Below are 20,544 nucleotides of genomic sequence, written 5' to 3'. Positions count from 1 at the left end.
GGGAGCGGCCGGTGCACGGCAGCGCTGCTCCGGTCGCGTGGGGCCCGAGGCCCAGACTGCGGAAAGGGCCCGGCCTCGGGGTGGAGGGCCCTGAGCGGCAGCGGCGAGGCCACAGGAACAGGTGCCTGGCCGAGCGGCTGAAGGCAGGTTTGCGGCGCGGCTCCTGACGCCGTGCAGCCGGCACCGCCCCGGCGGCGACAGCGGCGGCCGGGCTCACCGGCGGCGGGCTCCCCGCGCACTCTCGAGCCCCGGTCCCCTCACCTCCCGGCCGGTCCAGCTTGAGGATATCCCGCAAGTGCTGGGTCGCGTCCTCGATGTCGATACTAGAGGAGGAGGCCATGGGGCCCAGCCCGGTTCCCGCCGCCGCAGCCCGCGCAACCGCCGCCGCGCTGCCCCTGCCCACCCCGGCCCGCCGCTCCCACTTCCGCCTCCGGTCCCGCTGCTGATGCGCCGGGCGGAAACCTCCGCCGGACCGGCGCGTTCCGGCCGCGGCAGGGGCGGAGCCGCCCCGTCCCGGGGCTTCTGCTGCCTCGGGAGACAGCGCGGGTCCGTGCCGCCGCGGCCCCCAGCCGCTGCTCCCGCGGGCCTGGCTGAAGTGAGTCCCCTTCGTCAGGGAAAGCGCTACTGACGGCTCTGGCACGGGCCCGACCCAGCCGCGCGGGGGCCGGGGAGCCACCGCTGCCGCGAGCCCCTGATCCGCCCCTGGCACCCTGACACCCGCGGTTCCGGACCAGGCTTTGCCCTTCCTTCTCTCACCGGGACTGGGGCTCACTTTCTTCAGACGATTAAAAGGCAGATGTTAAGTAGGAGAGAAGGGAAGCAAATCATTCCTTTCTTCAGGACAAGAAAATGTTCCTCCTTTCCCTATCCTCAAGTAACTCCCTGCAAAGTAGATGACCTGTTGCCTTCAAGAACCACATTCAGAGTTTTCTTAAGACATCTTTTTAATGTGGCTATGAATACCACTGGTAGCAAGGCTAATATGATATTACAACCAAACCGCATGCAATACCATGGGAGGATTCCAGAAGTTTCACTCTGAAAGAAGACAGGTCATTTGGGGAAGAAAAAAAAAAACACCCACCACATTCTCTCACATGTAATGCTCCCTTTCTCCAGCTATGGGCAGCTATGTCCACCTCTCCAAGAAGCTCCCTAACTTGGAACATGACTATTCAGGCTCAGTCTAACATTTGCACTGAGACAAGGGTACAAGAAAGAAGCATTCAGTTAAGAGGCAGCAAACCTGTTCACATATCATGGGCCTCAAAATTGACCTGCAGATCTCAAAAGCATTAAGCAATCCTGATTTAGAAACACTGGCATTTGCTTCCCCCAGGTAAGGAACCAGGAATGAATGACTCTGTGGAGAAAGGGGNCCCCTCCCCCCCCCCCAAGCTAGCTGCAACTGCATAGGATAACGTCTTTGAAGTTTTAAGGGTTTAAAGGATTTTCATTTTAGATTTGCTTTTAAACTAATACCAGCAATATGTAGCATTCCTTGAAACCAAACCTCTCTCTTGGCTCTTTGAGCTCATTACTCACCAGAGGACTATTTGCACATAGTGGACAAGATCCTCCTGCAGGGCAAGGTTCATAAGCCAGATTTCATTTAGATCTGGAGTCTACAACAGAAGGATCCTTGCCTAGCAATGACCATGCAAAATGCCTCTTTCTACTAGAAGCGCCAGTCTCTAAGTGATGAATTTTGAGTGCTATTTCAATAGCACATAAACAGCAACAGGAAAACAGTACTTCATTTGAAACAAATCAGTCAGCACACTGGGAATATATGGAAACGTTGTGATACAAAACAGGCAGACCCTAAGATCAATTTTCAAAAAAGCTCCATTCCCATTTCAATATCAAAGCCAGATTTGAGAATAGATCAGCTTGACCACACTGCATCCCCAGCTTTCTTGAAAAGTTTCAAAGGGAAATGCCAAGTTCAGCATACTTTGAAAGTCTGGCTGCAGCCAGACATGCTAAGCCCTCAAAAGTCAGGGTCTAATTATTTAATCAGCTGTGAAGGTAAAGCAAACATGATTCTGCTCATGTGGCATTTCTTATCCTGGAAAGAGTATTTAATAAATCTATCCACTAGTGAAATGCTGCCACCTTCAGGATGATACATGACAGCCAACGATATTATAGGGGGGGAAAAAAAAAAAAAAAGAAACACATCCACACTGCACAGCAAATGCAGTACTATCAACTAGTTCGAATTATAGTGAAGGGATGCTGAAAGGACAGTAGAGCATAAACCTGCCCAGGGGCATCTGGGCTGGATGCAAATTCAAGGATACTAGACTGTATAAGTACTTCAGACACCTGGAGGCAAGTATCATGCTGTGTCTGCCTATGAAGAAGATACAACTGGCTTGTTTAGCTTTGAGGGTTAACATAATAAATGTCATGAAGATTAAATACAGGCTGCCATGACTGTCAGCTTTGTGTGTTATCTTGTATTTTGCCAAGGCAAAAGCCTAAAAACAGCCAAGATCTAACTGGTCAAGCAGAATGTGGAAAAACTGAGCCAGAAGCCACCACTACAATAGCTGCTAAAAAGGAGAGTGAAAGCAGTTGTATGCCCCAGGGCATACCTGAACAGCCTTCACTGGTAAAAGTCTCAAGTGTTCTTCAATTTGGGGGTTTAGGTTTGTAAACATTTCCCAACCAGGCAGACACAGGGTATCCAAACTAATTCAAGTAGTATCATATACTCAATATCCAACTGATAAAAACAATTTAAACTGTTAAGAAAATCTCATGGTTTTATTGTGTAATGTAGCATTGAAACATCTGAACAAATCAATATCTGGGCTGTACAGGCTGCTGTTCTTTCATTTCTTTGGGTTATAGAGCATCTTGTCAGTACATAAACAGCAACCTTTTGCATTATAAATTCTTTCCGAGGCATGCTGGTACAACACAAATTTCTTTTGTCAAATGCAGCTAAGTCTAACTTCCAAACATCATGCACAAGGAACTCATCTAGTGACAATGTAAACTCAGCAGAAGGGCAGGTCACAGGTCTTGCTTGCTCACGCTCTGCAGTGCCGCAGGTTTGTGTATGATATTTGGAATGTTCCGTGAGTGTGAATAATATCAGTAAGAGGAGAGAAGAAAAAAAAAAAAAGCATGGGTGCCTCAGGGTTGCCAGCTCAGCCAAAGTTGTGCAATGCTAGCCTGAACATGTCATTGGTGCAAACCCAGGCATCATTGATGTTCTTTAATAGAAAAATCTGGTGGAATCCCATGATAGGATCTTCGTCAGCCTGTGGAAAGAGAGAGAGAGAGAGAGAGAGAGAGAGAGAGAGAGGGAAAAAAGGTTTAAAAAGTTTTTTTTAAAAATGAGAAATGCATTCCAACACTCAAAACAAGATTTAAAAGGTCATGTGCATGTCTAGTACCTCAAGAAACACTTTAATACCACCAGAGGCTCTGTTCTAAGTTGCTTGGCAAACAAACACCTAAAGCTTCACAATACAGAAATCCTGCAATAGGATCTGAATCTCCTGGATTTTGTTGGGGTTTTCTGGAAGACTGTTGCAGATGTCTCATTCCAGCAGCTTCACATCACTGATAAGTTCAGGCCTGCCTCATTGTGTTTAGCGACAAATTTCCTGTGAGCCATAGCCTAGAAACTATGTGTAAAACAATTACAATTAATGTGTTTAAAAATTAGTTGGTAATTGCTGTAGTATGGATGTGTCATTGAAGGGAATTTCTGTAGGAGTCAGTATCAGTAATATTGCCTGAATGAACTCTGCAATGATCTAGGCTTTTGAAATCTTTCCCAGAGCATGTACAGCTGGCCAGCCATGTAGTACTTTGTATTTCTGCTGTACGTGAACAGCTCAAAATGAGTTAAACAGTTGCTGTAGCTGTGACAGGATGTTCTAGCACAGTGAATCTTCGTAGTGGTGCCTCAACTTCTGCCTTTGACAATTCAGCTAGGGGGGTTATAGTCCCTAACTGCTGTAGTGCCTGTGTTACATTACAGCAGTAGAAAACAGTATTAGAGAGACTAGTCCTCCCATCTAATGTTTACCAGTCTCCTCAGTGACATCATGCAGAGGTTAAAGCCTTAACCTAACATAAATAATCGATTCTCAAATCAGCTGGAGATCACACAATAGCATTTAATTCTGAACAGTACACAGTACCTAGCTACAAAAAGAACCTTCTGATACTGACCATAACGTACTCTATTCACTATTTTTCAGAGAATTCAAGCTTTAATCTTTCAGCACATAACTATTAAACTTCAAAAAAAAGTGAAAAAAGCATTAAAGCATTAAAAAGCAGCAGCCAGAGGAATGCATGAAACACTTAAAATGCTGAATGAACAGCATTTTGAGTTGATCTGAGTTCTCTGCAGTCCACCAAGAAAAGCAGATGGAAAAGCCAAGACTAAAGAGCAAAGGAGGCTGCTAGAAGTAAACCAAGCATCATCTTAAAAAAAGAAAAAAAAGAAGAAAAAAAGGAGTAGAACACAAATGATGAATTAACTATGAAACAAACCAAGGAGCAACTTGCTAAGGACATAAATTACATTGGAAACAGGAAGTCTGCTGGAGCACTGGTAGGATCAAGTGCATACCTAAAGCATAAAAGGAGCATTCAAATCTAAAACTGACCGCAAGGATTTCATAGTGACAACTGCTTAGGAAATAAAATGGTAGATGAAATGCAGTATCAGTAAGTGTAGGCTAATCCATGGAGGAAAACCAAAAAGAGCCCTAAGATTAGCTACTGCCTCTCAGGAAAGTGATACTGAAATCATTATGGACAGTTTCGGGGGGAAACATCAGCTCAGAGCTCAACAGCTATCAAGACAAAATGTTAGCAGTTATTAGGAATGAAACAGAGTAGAAATGCATAATTATGCAACCACATAAATGCACAGAGCACCCACATATCAAATCCTGCATGCATTTCTTATCACTTATAAAACAGTAGAATAAGGAATGGCCAGAGAAGGGCAAGAAAGATGATCCACAGTTTCCTACTGATGAAAGTAAGTTAAGCACAACTCTAACTGCAGAAAACATGACTGGGTGGGGAGAAAGGGTAATATATATCGAACTACTATAAAACATGAAGGACAAAGTGAAAAGGAAAATACTTTCCTACAGCCAAAAAATAAGAAGGCACCAAATGAGACCAGAAGTATAAGCATTGAGTAGATAAATCCATGGAAAAAAAAATCCCAGAACCAAGCCAAGTGCTAACACAGTCACTATTCTACAGGCTGATGTACTGGGTAGCCTTTTGTCACTTTGATAAAGTCTTTTTTTCCATTAGGCAGAGGTTCCATAATAGCTAGCTTGATGTGAACACAAGCAACTGTGCTGGATTAGACCAGCTACCCATCTAGTTCATTAGTACGTATGGCAGCAGACATACCAGGTATTTCAGAGGACATACTATCAGCATTAGATCTTCCCAGAAAGGAGAGGTAGCTTGTGCACTGAAAAACGCGGGTAGTAGTAAGGTCCCACTACTGCTAAATAGTTGGTAGTAGGTAAGTTAATGATGGATATTTAAAAGGAATTTTAAAGGAATTTTTAACAAAACTGAAGAATATCAGAGCGCTGTGCACCTAAGTTTGACATGTCTTTGCAAAGCCATCTTAAAGTTAACCTTTTTGACCAAGTCTGAATGAATTCATCTTCATGCCAGCTCCTTTCTAATGGCTTAGATTGGGCTCAGACTACAGCCAGGCAGAATCTGTTCAGCTCTGATCACTTTGAATCACAACTATTAATAAGCATTTAATATACTATCACTTGCTTTCTGGCCTCCTCCTCTTAGGTCGAGGGACCTACTAGAAGTCAGAAAAACAGTTTTCCCCACTAAATTTAAGCTTGCTCATTACTGAGTGAGAGATTATCATCATACTAGTTTCGGGGTATGTTTCCTCAATCTGTGGTAAGCCTAGCTGCACTGTAGTCATTAGTACTTTGGCTTGAGGGGAATTTCTTCTTTCCTAGTTCAGGACTGGGTAAATGGAAGAGATTGAAAGAAAAGGAATTCTTTCCTCTTGCTGCTCTACGCATGGTCAGTTCACACAATGAAGTCACATATTATAGCTTTATTTCTTTCATAGAAATTCTCACAGCACAGAACAGAAGTTCTCACAGCACAGAGGAACCACCATGCCCAAGAATTCAGCCAGAATTGCATGACTGTTGACAAAGAGCATCCTTTGAGTTACTTGAGATGATCTACAAGGCAATCTCTTTATTTCAGCTCTCCATCACATCTCAAGCAGCCTCATTGAAACTCCCTTTACCTTTACTTTCCAATCCAAATTCATCTGTATCATTTCAATATATGCATTCCAGGTGTGACCCAGGTTATAAATACAAGGGGCTTGTTTTTTCCCCACAAAACTTTCCTACATGCAGTTCAAATTCTTTTTCATGCCACGTGATCTTTGAATAGAGATCAAAACTACAGACTGGAAAGAGCCCCAGAGGTCTCCAGTCCAGCCTCCTGCTCACATTTGGACTATCAGAGGCATCATATCAGCCACAGCTTTGTCCAGCAGAGTCTTCAAAACATCCAACAATGGAGGCTCCACAATCTCTCCAAGCAACATCCCAGGGTTTCATCCTTCTGGTGAAAAATCTTCCCTGTGTGTCCAATCTGAACATCTCAAGCTGTAGTTTGCAACCACTGTTCCTTGTTATACTGTCTGGCACCACCAGGAAAACTATTAGCCAGTACTGAAAGTATGCTAACTGCTTTCCAGCTACCTCTCTTTCAGGCAGTTGTACGCTGCACTGCCTCCTCTCCAGACTCAACAAGTTCAGTTCCCTCTAGAACCCTGGCCACCTTGGCAGCCCTCTTTTGGACCTTCACCAGTTTCTCTACATTCCTTCTGACCTGGAGGCCCTTAGACTGGATGAATTAGCAGGCCCAAAACTGTGGCAAGTCCTCAACTCATGGAACTGTGGACCATTTCAGAGCGTTAGATATAATATTTCTTTGTGATCCAAGTTTAGTCCGAAACTTACTCTAGTAGAAAAATGTAACTTTTCTCCTCTCGACTGGTCAGAGACAATTTTATTCTCCTTTCACCAGCACCCTGTAGCAACTGTTGATTGAACTGCAAACTCATAACTATCTTTATCTCAAAGGATAAGCCAATTATTTATTTTGGTTAACAGGTACCTTCAGATATTAACTTTCCTCATTTAACAAGCTTTAAACAATGATGTATTCACCATGCATAAAAAAATCCACCAAAAAACAGAGACTTTGGTTGCAAACTTCCTTCCCCTTTTAAGGCTAGGGAACACCGCATAACAGAATTAGTTATTCACAATTAGTTCTGCAATGATCACTTCAAAATCCACACTCCAGGGAGAGCCCCAGATCTGCCACACTGCTTTGAGAATATGCAAGCAACAGCCATGCTTCTCAGCCACTACAAGCTCAACTGACAGAAGAGCGAGAAGAGAGCACTCCTTACTCAGCCAGGACAGCGAGGACTGCATGGAACAGAGGTAAGGCAGAGGTTAAACGTTGTGGAGGGCTAGCCTGAAGACTTCGTTGGTGCATACCCAGGCACCTTGAAAACTTTTCAACAAAAAGGTTTGGTGGAAGCCTAGAACCTGGTCATCATCTGCCTGAGCATGACAGGAGGAGAAATATGTTACTAGGTGAAGCACACTAGAAATACTGCATGACATCCTAGATGAATATTGGTGAAGTAGCGTCACCAAGTGAAACTCGCTCCTAGAGGCTTCAAAACTGATGCTTGTTCTTCCTCGTTGAAGCAAGCAAGCATCCAGGCAACAAATAGCAGCAAAAAATGATGAGGAGAATTAGAATCGGTAGAGGTATATTTATTATCCTTCCACAAAGAATTAAAACATGATCAACTATCCCAACATTCATTAAAGAATGTGACTTCATCCACTCTGAGAGTAATAGAGCATCTAAGCAAACATCTCCAAGAAGCTGCTGTGTCCAATCCCCTCAATGGGGATTATTACCTGCTCTAAAAGATGTTATATTTTATAGTTCCTATTGGGATTAGCATGCTGGGCTATAGACTGGAGCAGCACAGAGGTAGATGTACATCCTGACCTTGTCACTGGGCAGTAATGCTTCAACTGATCCAATTAAATACAACTACAAAAGGGGAGCCAAAGGCTTAAGACCCCCAAAAACCTGCATCATCTTTTCTTAAAGCATAATACTCTGGGAAAGGAAATGAGTTTGACAATAATAGTCCTGGGTCCGTCATTTCTTCAGGACTACTCCAGCATAGTAAAGGGAGCTGAGGCTTTGTGACAATTTGATAACAGCTCATCCCACAGTATATAGAAGGAAGCAGAAAGGATCTTCTGTTCTAAGTACTTTGGGATTTTCTTCTCCCTAAAACAAAACAAGCTTTGAATTTAATGGTTTAAGGAAGAAACGCCAAGATGCACCCAACTCACTTAAGAATGAGTTTCTGCTGAATTTTCAGGACTAATAATTCAGAGACTTCAAAAAAATCCATTCAAATATCATACCAAGAACAACTCCTTAAAAAGGGCACGTTATATAACCATCAAGTATGTCTAGCCTAAGTTATTTTCTTGTATTACTCCAGTAAAAGCATATGCAAGTTCCTTCACTACATAAAACAATGCAGGTTTTAAAAAAACACAACGGATTCAAAAGGATGTGTTAATCATACTAAGCTACCAAGAATCTGGCCTCATAGCGAGGATAACTGATATAGGATATCCATGAATAGGATAACTGAATAGTAAGTGGGAAATGTGGCTTTTCCCTTCAAACTCTGCTACTGAGGGTCCTGAAAGTCCCCTTCTTGTGTGAGTTAATCTCTAAGTCTGCCTTGAGATGAACAAACCTGAGCTGTGCAGAGCAGATATACCATTAAGAAGGCTACCTTTAGATAACTAAAGCATGCAGCTCCACCTTTGTATGCTACAGTCTATTTGAACAACAGATGAGCAACTTATTAAAATGCCTAACAAACTAGCTGTTTTTAGTTACTACTTTGAATCTAGAATAGCAATCATTTTAGTCCATCTCAGTGCTAACATACACAGATTAACACAACAAAAGAAAGTATTGTCTGCATGTGACAACCAGTTTCATGTATTAACAGAAGTGGTTACCATATACATCATGTTATAAACTGTTACTGGTTATTTCATTTGTCCAGCTGCAACAATGAGTATCACACAAGGCAGAAGCAAAAAGCCAGAAAGTTCAAATTAGAACTTCTGGACAGTTCCTCAGTGAGAGGCAGCAATCCCAAGCATTGAACTCTGCTTTCTGAAGCCAAGACTGAAGCCTCACACATGTGAGGAATGGAAGAAAGTTGCCTCTCCAACTAAAAAAATCACAAACGGGTTATATATGGTCATGACAACAGTGAATATTCTGCTTAATCCAACATATTCTTTCCAAGTAGATGCACCATGATGTGATCCCTGAATTACTCAGGTATGGCTCAGCAAGTTGAAATAGTTAGGAGGATAAAAATGGCACAGTAAGAAATGTTGCTCCAAGCAATGGTATTTATGGAAAGCTCCCAGACTGCATCTACCAGCCTAATGACCATACTACAGCATGAGAATATCCCAAAGCTTTACAGAATCTCTTTAAGAGCTTCATCTCTTGCCATGGGATTTAACACAGAATCACTGTTGCAGGCTGCAATCTGTTTGATGATTATGCAAATAACCTTAAAAACATGACAGTGCATAACCATTGCAGCTGTGTCCAGTCCAAAACATTGAGTCAAAATGTGCCTCTGTCACATCATTGAGTTCTGTGCACACCCAAAACTCAGAGGGATGAGATGCGCATGCCCGACTTCAAACGTGCCCCGGAATTCAGTGCTTTCCGTGGCCACGTGTGGCTGTCTTTCCTCAACAGAGGATGTGCAGGCAGGAGCGAGCAACAAGAAAACTGGAATCCAACTTGCGGCTAGGAAGCAACTTTATTGAGAACCAAAGCTATCTATGTTAGGTTTAGAAGTGGATGCAATACACTGGGAACTGCTCTTCTCACTGGCCAGCCTGGAATGATGAAGGCCAGCTAAGCGTTTTGAGGACGCAAGCAGATTCAAACTTTCAGGCCCAGGTTTGCCTAGCTAACAGAACATTCTGTGGGAGGTTGAAGGCTTTGATCCTAGAAATGCCATTCACAGTTAGCAGAAAAAGGAAGTCTAAGCAGCAATTTTAGGAGAAACTGAGCAAAGTAGCTCTAAAGATTGGATGGTTTCAGAATCCAGACTTGACAGCATGGCTGAACCAAACCCTGAAAAGACTAACTCTGACAGGTCTATGGTGATTTCACACTTTTAAAACAAACACTGCCCCACTGTGGGCAAGTTCTGCCTGTAAGTGATTTTACATGCAGAAGACTTTGCAGATCCCAGGACAAATTCTTTTGTTAATAGTCTTATTAACTTACAAGTCTGTGGCCTTGGTATATTGAAGATGCAACATTTCCTCAGAAGAACAGGAGACTGGTAATTTTATCCTGTTCAGTACCATAACTTAAACAGCAATGCAACCATATTACAGTCTGAAAAGTGATCCAACTTCTTCACAAGAAGGAGCTGTTTCAACATTAAGTGTTTCAGCTCACAGGCAACATTCCCATTGTTGACCCAGTTTTGACTACAGACTACTGCATTAACACCAGAATTTTATTCTTATGTCCTATGACAGCAAAGGGAAAGCATGATCTTACTGAAGGGTTGTCAGCTAACAAAAAAGGCTACTGAATCACAACACAATGCATGATGCATGTGTTTCAAAGGGCTGAAAGAACACTAAACTAGATGTGCTTACAGTGTCCAAGAACACTATAATGATACTTTTAAATGCAACTGAGGACACTGAAACCTTACTGTAACTGAGTAAGGAAGATATTGATGTCTTCAGAGCCTGTATTATAGTCGTATACACAGTAAAGGCCATGGTGCTTTGCTTGACAAGAAGAAATGTCTGCTAGGTTACAGGACATTTTTACTTAGTGCTAGTTATCTTGAGAGAGGAAGTTTCTTGTCAGTCTTGAACAGCAGAAGAACGATGTTGCAATGTAAGCTTACCAGTATTCCCTCCCCACCCAAGAGAACATTTTAAGCTTTTCGGAAATCAGATGATTTAGTGTTCTACAAAAAAAAAAAAAAAAGACATAAGCATTTGTTACCCTGTAATGGAAAGAATTTACCTTAAGCTGTCCCACTACCATACTGAGTATACAGCTGTCAGGTGTAGGTTGGTGGTCTTGTGCTGTGATGCTGTGTTGTATTTTTTGGAAAGGAAGGCTCTACAATGAAAAAAAGTAAAATGAGGAAATGTACAATCATTGCATAATTTAACTTATTTCCAAAAGATCAAGAAAAATTAACATTTGAAGAATTAGAATATTTTGGCAGTACTGCAGGGAGAGTTGTTGCAACTCAACACTGCTCAGCTGGGTTGACCGTGACAGTTACATGTTTTTAAAGCACCAAGACATAAAATAGTATGTCACCGCATACATTAAGTAGCACTTTTTTCCTAGTGTTATTATACTGTGCCATAAGAGCTTCCGCTCATCTACAAGCTAAAACTTTGTATGATGAAAGCACAAAACTTCTGTGCTCTGAACAGTATTAAGATGATGTGACCCAATATGTGGGATTTACCAGGCAACTCCAAATATGTTTCCCCGTTAAATTGGCTATGAACAGAAAGGAAAGGTGGCTGACCAAGAATCCGTGTTCAGTACCTGAAATCCACATATCTACTTTTTCCCTTTGATTCTTTCCTAGATAGCAGTGTCTGAGGGGAACTGAAATGGTGACAGGCATCTCTGCCATGTGCCAGGCAGGAGCAGGGGCAAGGAGGAGACCAAACCATAGACAGATACTGAAAAGAAAAAAGCTTTCCATGCTTATGTAGCAGTTGTGAGTACACCTGGAGTTAAGTGTGAAGTACACACTTTGAGAAACACCAGACACTGGCGAATAACAATTCTCTCTTTCAACTTAGGCCACATTCACATTCCAGCCAGAGATGACTCCAAGCTGTGAACACAGATACCTCGAGGATCTCAGAGTCCTGTCACACAAACACAATTTTGACACTGATCTATCAAATGCCGCATTAGTGATGGAAGTGGCAATACAGCATGGATGGAGCTCCAAGTGATCACAGAGTTGATATCCAGAGTCAAGGCGTCACACAGGGCAGTGGCATGCAGTCATTTGAACCTGTAGGATGTGCTCTGACCACTTTGCTCCACTTTCTCAATTCCAGAACAAGTTGAGACATATCCAAATATCCACTTGGACAAGCACTGCATTTCCCTCCAGTGGAAAGAGCCAGCCTGAGAGACTTAATAGAAGGCCTAGGTCTAAGAACAGAAGACAAGAGTTCTGCTGCTATCAAGGATGTGAAGTTTAGACTTCGCCCTACAAGCGTAAGGCTTCAGGAAGGGTATCAGGAAGCTAATCCTTTGGCTAATAGAGAACACAGAAAACTCTGGAAGAATCAAGACCTGGGGAAGCAAAGGAAGAGCGTAGAACAGTCCTCCAGTCACAAAGGAACATTAGAAGAACACTCTTTATTAAAGTCTGCAATGTTTCCTCTTGGCCTAGACTGCAAACAGATCTGCCAAGGGATCCCTCACTCAGGAAAGACATCTGCTGAAATAGACCCAGCCTCCTGCCTCAGATCCAAAGCTGGAGGGGTACAGCATAAGTAATACAGTCCGAGAGCCACAGCTTCAGTGCCTCCTAACACAGTAGGAGGAGCTGGTTCCTAGGAACTGCAGTGTGCTATGCAGCACGAGCTATCAGTCATCACCTGCATTCACAAGGACTTGAATGTGGTCTGAACGGATGGAGGTCCAGAATACTACTGCAGAGATTGCACTTCTTCAAAGAACCATGACCTTGAGTCAACTGTCTAAGCAAGTTCCAACTACCAAGAGCCCCATCTGTTGCAATCAGACAACAAATGCTGGAAGGGGATAATTAAGTACTTGCTTGCAGACACTGATACAATTGAGCTCTCAGAACAGGAATGTTTCGAAGGCTGGGGAATGATGACCCAAAGAGTAAGCAGCATTATGCTCATACACAGACAATAGAGATCCAAAGACACTGGTCCTGAGATGAAGTTTGGTATGGAACACTTAACATATTTGCTAGTGGGAGAGGCCAGAAAGGAAAGCAAGCCCTAGTGTTTGCTGTGGTAACACATGCTGAATCAAAGCTGACAGCTGACACTACTACCTGTCTGGAGAAAGGTAAGCCTTCAAATTAGTCTACAAGTTGCCCAAAAATTCCACCAGCCGAGTGAGGATCAGTCATAATTTCTGAATACTCACAAATATATGTGCCTTGAAAACAGCATCAAACAGAACCTGGTCTTAATTTTATCAGTCAATCATGACAAGACATGAAGAGAAAGTCTGCTGTGGCCATCACAAGTGACTTGGCGAGTACACAGTGGGGAGGAGGCAGGGAGATGAAAAATGCCACAAACAGGCTGAACATGAGTACACTAAATTGATAACGATCCTGATCTACCACGAACTGAAGAGAAATGAGCCAATTTGTTTATAATGTGGAGTAGACATCCTGTAACCCCAAAAAACCGCAGAGCAGTCTTTTCTGAACTGTCAGCAGAAGATTCTCCAGGGTCACTGTTCTGAACTTGAACATACAAGTTAGACATTGGACACCTTCCCTTAGACAAAAGTGAGAGCACTGTGAAACCTGGTCTTACCTCAGTACATTAACTTCCTGTTGAACAAGTTCTGCAGGAAAAGTCTCTTAAAAAGGCTGAATAGAGGGCTGAACTGAAATGAATGTGGTTGTACCCAGAACCCAGTTTCCAGTGTGATGAGATGCCAATGAGAGGTGAGATTAGAGACAGAAAACAGGGAGGAAGGAAAGACCTCCCTTCCCTCAAGGCCCCCCAAAGCAGTGACACAAACTGAAGACAAGGTTGGGTAAGGTGATGCCTGTTTCAAGTATCTGAATGTCACCTGCAGAGAAAGTGACCCCAATGGTCAGCCAGCTGAGTAAACTATTTCTCCTGTGACCCAGGGGGGAAAAATCCTGCTGGACAGAGTAGAATCAGCTAATAGGAAAGATCACTGGGGTGTTTGTTTGTTTGTTTTTTTAAGGATAGAGGGAAACTCCCTCAAAAGGATGAACATGCATCTGTACTGAAGCATTTCTTGAGATGTATAGTACAATGTAAGTGACTAACACAAATGCAAAACCATACAACAAGCAAAGCTTTCAGCCTCTTTGAGAACTTGTCTGGGCTTCCAAAGCCTTTCTTGAAGTCAGATAAGACAAATTCTGAAAAAATAAAGTTTGTCAAGTAGTTTAAAAACTCACACCTGGCAAGAAGTGCTTGGTATTTTAGCAGGCTAAACAAGGGGCATGAGAAGCAAATTCTATCCTCTCTAGCATCCATCCTCTTTGCAATCTCACTTAAGGGAAGGGCACTCTTGGCTTTCTCTGATGGAGCTGGCTGTGCTGCATAAACACATTCCACTTCCTAGACTACCTGAAAACACCAACCTATTTTCTGAACTGCCTACCTTGTGGCAGAGGCCTGTTAATACTCAGCACGCTAAATCTAAGAATGCCTTATTTACGGGATGAGATTCTGGATAAGTCTGGTTAATGCAGAATGTGCACGCTGTGACAAAATTCTGCTAAGAGATGTGAAGACAATCCACCATGCGCTAAAGTAGGTCTGGAGATATTCTGTCATTAAAGCAACTTGGTGTAGCTTCTTCCCTTGGTGTAGCTCCTAGAAGAACTAAAGGAGTATCTCAAATGCTTAAGCCAAAACAGGCTGCACCAAAGAGGGCAGGCATTCTATTTGAGATGATGATTCCCAAGTCCGGCACCAATTAAGACAGAAAGAAGGACTGTCCACTCTGTTACAGGTGCACCAGCATTGGCAAACCAATGTCACTCCAGCCTTGTCCCATAGTGTTAGCATCATCTGACACAGAGTGGGTTGAAAAGGTGCTGCTGTGTTGCTGTTATACAGGAGAGATCTTGTTGGTGCTTAGGGCACAGTACTGGTTAGGTCAGGCACTGAAGTACACAAAACCACAGAGCGCAAAAGCAAAAAGTGCCAAATTTTGTCAGTGACCTGCACTGTCAGATGCTCCAGGGGCAGAAACGGGCTAGACAAGCACATTAGGTTGAACCGCAGACAGAGCCCAAGTAGCTTGGTGCTGACAGAGCCATGCTGAAAGACATCACAGTTGGGGTAAGCTGATACAGCTCCATAGCAAGCCATGTCAGCAGAAGGGCATTGAATAATTCCACTGCGTTTCTTCTTTGCTTTAATCAAATGGATAGCGACAGAAAAAGCTCCCCCTGGGGCCAAGAAGTGTGCCTCCACTCACTGAGCAAGATTGTGCAGCAGGCACATGAATTCAGGAAGTCTGACTTTTGCTACAGTCAGGGAAGGCAAAGAAGAAAGTGAGTATCACCCTGGAGGGTAATGGGCTGATCTGCACTGGGACAGATCCAAGGCAACAGTTTTAGACACTAGCCAAGCAAATGTTTAGCTGGTTGGGTGTCTAAATGGCTGCTAGCCCAGAAGTCTAAGGAACAGTGAGTACACAAACAGCCAGCTCTGCAGCTTGAGTATCTTCTGCCTTATCTGGGAGTAAACAATTGCAAGCTGTGTTACTTCTGAGGTACGTGGCCTTCTTGAAGGCGAAGTAGGCACCTAAAATACAGATCCAAGGACAAACTACGGTCTTCACAGTTGAAGAGAACTTGAATGAAAGCAGTGATTCCAAAACACAAGAACAATAGCTGTGCAACTAGACAGGTGTTCAAGTAACAAAGGTTTTTCTTCTCAGAGAGTAATGAAGACTCTGAATGGTGTCTTATTCTGCCTGATAGACCATGTTCTGAGCAGAATGTCAGAAGAGCTAAAGCATGCCCTCTACAGATCTTGCAAGAGGAACAAACTTTCTAATCTCATGACAGCTCACAGGTACACCCATTTTTAGACCATTAACACAGATTTTCCTCAAAAGAATAATTTTTTTTCCATGTTTAACTAAGTGAACATAGAGTGAGAGCCTCACATTCTCTATACAGTAAGAAATGCTTTCCTCCCACTTAAAGGAAGCACTAGTTTCAAAATCCTGAACCATAACTTCTGAATAGCTGATGAACTCTGGGTTTAGAATAAGCCAGGGTCTATGCTACAGAAATTGTTTGCAGTTTATGTATCAGAAAACAGAAAGCTCCTGGCAGTGATAACGTGCTGGATCTTTACCACATGCAAATCCAAACAGGTTTGCTGTGCTACTTCCACAGCATTGTTCTAAAAAAGATCAAGGGTCAGCAGTATGGACTGTACTTTTTTTAAAAGTAAGCTAGCAATGTCAAATCTAATTTCAGAGTCACAAAATAATCTTGCAAACTAAGAGAGCCAATTAACACCCCACCACACAGAATTAAACCACAGGTAACATTTTCTGAAGACCGTAACCTGGAAGCACAAGTCTCATTTTCAAGAGTTTTAAGCTGCTAAACTTCTAGTTCAGATTTTGAAAAGTGACTAATTTACAGTCTTCAGAAACGTTTCCCAGAACATTCAGTAAGGATTACACACTTACAGAGAGTTTTTCAACAATAGCTGCTTTGCCCTGGAACTGCTGTCCTTCCCACGTAAGGCATGATGCATCAATCTGAAGGGAAAGAAAAACAAATTCATCAACCTGCTTAGGTAACTCTTAAGCAATCTTGGTAAGATTTGTTTACTTGGCATATACCTTTAGAATCCAGCTTTTCGGAAACTACTGCAAAAGAAGACAGAAAGAAACCACAAAGAGCAATTAAAACAGTTTAGAAAAGTCAATTAAAAATCAAGTAGATGAAATTTCACTGTCACAGTTCTACCAGTGAAAGAGTTCCTTCCTTTGGATCAAAGTTAGCTTTCAGAAGAAAAATCTAAAGGTATGGACACAAAGTAAAGCATGAAGAGACAAAAAGATAGGAAGAAGTCTCACAAAATGAGTTACACCACCATGTTTTTTACATTTCAAGTACTGATTTGCATATCCTACTCACATCCAGAACAGCATAATGTGCATCTAAAGGTTTTCTAACAGACTGCCCCATCTGGAATGAAATGACTGCAATGCTTCAGTCTACAAGCTCTTGTAATATATGAGGGAGGACCTCCTGACTATGCTATATGATAAGTACAACAGCAACAGCTAAGAAGCTTTCTCGGATTTTCCAAGTTAACAACTGGCTGCGCCACCGGTGTTGGCAACAGGGTTTTGGTTKCTACAACCATGGGACCCTGTTTGAAGATCGACGACTGATGGGGAGAGATGGGATCCACCTCACCAAGCGGGGCAGGTGTGTCTCTGCCAACAGGCTGGCCAACCTGGTAAGGAGGGCTTTAAACTAGGAAAGATGGGGGAAGGGGAGAGTTTATAGTGACAGGGTAGTTGGCAAAACACGGTTCAAGTTGGGATGCCTCCAGCAGGTGCATGCAGCCAGGGAAGTGCGCATGGGACRTGGCTATGGAGGATCCTCTTGTACCCCTCCTGGGAAACCTGCATGCTTGATCACCTCTCTGAAGTGCCTGTACACCAATGCACACAGCATGGGGAATAAACAGGAAGAACTAGAAATCTGTGTGCGGTCGCAGGGCCACGATCTCATTGCAATTACACAGACATGGTGGGATAGCTCACATGACTGGAATGCTGTCATGGATGGCTACGTGCTTTTTAGGAAAGACAGGCCAGGAAAGCGAGGTGGTGGAGTTGCTCTTTATGTGAGAGAGCAACTGGAATGTATTGAGCTCTGCCTAGGGGTGGATGAAGAGCAAGCTGAGAGCTTATGGGTAAGGATTAAAGGGCAGGCCAGCATGGGTAACACTGTTGTGGGTGTTTACTACAGGCCGCCTGATCAGGAAGAGGAAGTCAGTGAGGCCTTCTGCAGACAGCTGGAAGTAGCTCACGATCACAGGCCCTGGTTCTCATGGGGGACTTCAACCACCCTGATATCTGCAGGAAAGACAGCACAGCTAGGCACAAACAGTCCAGGAGGTTCCTGCGGAGCACTGGTGACAACTTCTTGACACAGGTGGTGSAGGAGCCAACAAGGAGAGGTGTGCTGCTGGACCTGGTACTAACAAACAAAGAAGGACTGGTGGAAGATGTGAAGGTCGGGGGCAGCCTTGGCTGCAGTGACCATGAGATGGTGGAGTTCAGGATCCTGCGAGGAGGCAGCAGGGCACTAAGTAGGATTGCAACCCTGGACTTCAGGAGAGCAAACTTTGGACTCTTCAGCGACTTACTTGGAAGAATCCCATGGGTTAGAGCCCTAGAAGGAAGGGGTGTTCAAGAGAGCTGGTTAATCTTCAAGCATCACTTCCTCCAAGCTCAAGAGCGGTGCGTCCCCATGAGTAGGAAGTCAAGCAAAGGGGGCAGGCGACCTGCATGGATGAGCAAGGAGCTCCTGGCAAAACTCAACCAGAAGAAGGAAGTCTACAGAAAGTGGAAAGGGGGACAGGCCACTTGGGAGGACTATAGGCACGTTGTCAGAGTATGCAGGGATGCGACGAGGAAGGCTAAGGCCCGTTTGGAATTAAATCTGGCAAGRGATGTCAAGGACAACAAGAAGGGCTTCTTCAAATACATCAGCAGTAAGAGGAAGACTAGGGAAAATGTGGGCCCACTGCTGAATGGGGTGGGTGCCCTGGTGACAAAGGATGCAGAGAAGGCAGAGTTACTGTATGCCGCCTTTGCTTCAGTCTTTACTGCTCAGGACAGCCCTCAGGAATCCCAGACCCTGGAGGCAAGAGAGAAAGTCTGGAGAAAAGAAGACTTTCCCTTGGTCGAGGAGGATTGGGTTAGAGATCATTTAAGCAAATTTGACACCCACAAATCCATGGGCCCCGATGGGATGCACCCACAAGTGCTGAGGGAGCTGGCAGATGTCATTGCTAAGCCACTCTCCATCATCTTTGAAAGGTCATGGAGAACAGGAGAGGTGCCTGAAGGCTGGAAGAAAGCCAATGTCACCCCAGCCTTCAAAAAGGGCAAGGGGAGGACCCAGGGAACTACAGGTCAGTCAGCCTCACCTCCATCCCTGGAAAGGTGATGGAGCAGCTCATCCTGGAAGCCATCTCTAAGCATGTGGAGGAAAAGAAGGTGATCAGGAGTAGGCAGCATGGCTTCACCAAGGGGAAATCATGCTTAACCAATCTGATAGCCTTCTGTGATGGAATGACTGGCTGGGTAGATGAGGGGAGAGCAGTGGATGTTGTCTCCCTTGACTTCAGCAAGGCTTTTGACACTGTCTCCCATAGCATCCTCATAGACAAGCTCAGGGAGTGTGGGCTAGATGAGTGGACAGGGAGGTGGATTGAGAAGTGGCTGAATGGCAGAGCTCAGAGGGTTGTGATCAGTGGCACAGAGTCTAGTTGGAGGCCTGTAGCTAGCGGTGTCTCCCAGGGGTCAGTCCTGGGCCCAGTCTTGTTCAACTTCTTCATCAATGACCTGGATGAAGGGACGATGCACCCTCAGCAAGTTTGCTGATGAGACAAAACTGGGAGGAGTGGCCGATACACCAGAGGCTGTGCTGCCATTCAGAGAGACCTGGGCAGGCTGGAGAGGTGGATGGAGAGGAACCTCACGAAGTTCAACAAAGGCAAGTGCAAGGTCCTGCACCTGGGGAGGAATAACCCCACGCACCAGTACAGGTTGGGGGTTGACCTGCTGGAAAGCAACTCTGCCAAGAAGGACCTGGGAGTGCTGGTGGACACCTAGTTCAGCATGAGGCAGCAAGGTGCCCTTGTGGCCAAGAAGGTCAATGGTATCCTGGGGTGCATCAGGAAGAGCCTTGCCAGCAGGTTGAGGGAGGGGATCCTGCCCCTCTGCTCAGCCCTGGTGAGGCCACATCTAGAGTACTGTGTTCAGTTCTGGGCTCCCCAGTACAAGAGGGATGTGGTACTACTGGACCAAGTCCAGCAGAGGGCTACAAAGATGATTAGGGGACTGGAACATCTCTCCTATGAGGAAAGGCTGAGAGAGTTGGGCCTGTTTAGCCTGGAGAAGAGAAGACTGAGAGGGGATCTTATCAATGTATACAATAACTGAAGGGAGGGTGTCAAGAGGACAGAGCCAGGTTCTTGTCAGTGAAGCCCAGTGACAGGACGTGAGGCAACAGGCACAAACTGAAACACAGGAAGTTCCATCTGAATATGAGGAAAAACTTCTTCACTGTGAGGATGACAGAGGACTGGAACAGGTTGCTCAGAGAGGTTGTGGAGTCTCCTTCTCTGGAGATATTCAAAACCCGCCTGGACACGATCCTGTGCAATATGCTCTAGGTGACCTTGCTTAAGCAGAGGGGTTCGACTTAGATGATCTCCAGAGGTCCCTTCCAACCTCAACCAGTCTGTGATTCTACAGTTTATCCCAAGGTCACAAGATCCTAACTACTGTTGACAGAGCTCTGACATCTCAATTCCAACTTTA

At 44.2% G+C, this 20,544-nt stretch overlaps 2 protein-coding genes across 8 annotated transcripts in view; both read right to left on the bottom strand.

The window, feature by feature from the left end:
* Window positions 1-409, bottom strand: part of EDC4 (enhancer of mRNA decapping 4) — a 39,955-nt gene extending 39,546 nt beyond the window's left edge. The window contains exon 1 of the mRNA XM_026085394.1: window positions 262-409. Within this exon, the coding sequence (XP_025941179.1) occupies window positions 262-340 (79 nt within the window). The 5' untranslated portion in view covers window positions 341-409. The remainder of the gene's footprint in view (window positions 1-261) is intronic.
* Window positions 410-2,747: 2,338 nt separating this feature from the next.
* NUTF2 (nuclear transport factor 2) overlaps window positions 2,748-20,544 on the bottom strand; it is a 39,556-nt gene continuing 21,759 nt past the window's right edge. For all 7 annotated transcript variants that reach the window (XM_026085410.1, XM_026085415.1, XM_026085412.1 and 4 more), the window contains exons 3-5: window positions 16,660-16,731; window positions 11,224-11,322; window positions 2,748-3,278 (exon numbers count right to left, since the gene is read on the bottom strand). In XM_026085410.1, the coding sequence (XP_025941195.1) occupies window positions 3,165-3,278; window positions 11,224-11,322; window positions 16,660-16,731 (285 nt within the window). In that variant the 3' untranslated portion in view covers window positions 2,748-3,164. The remainder of the gene's footprint in view (window positions 3,279-11,223; window positions 11,323-16,659; window positions 16,732-20,544) is intronic.

Source organism: Apteryx rowi, unplaced genomic scaffold, assembly GCF_003343035.1.
Source record: "Apteryx rowi isolate R43461 unplaced genomic scaffold, aptRow1 scaffold_668, whole genome shotgun sequence".
Lineage (NCBI taxonomy): Eukaryota > Metazoa > Chordata > Aves > Apterygiformes > Apterygidae > Apteryx > Apteryx rowi.
Note: the sequence above shows the minus strand (reverse complement) of the source record. Positions and strands in the feature narration are given on the sequence as shown.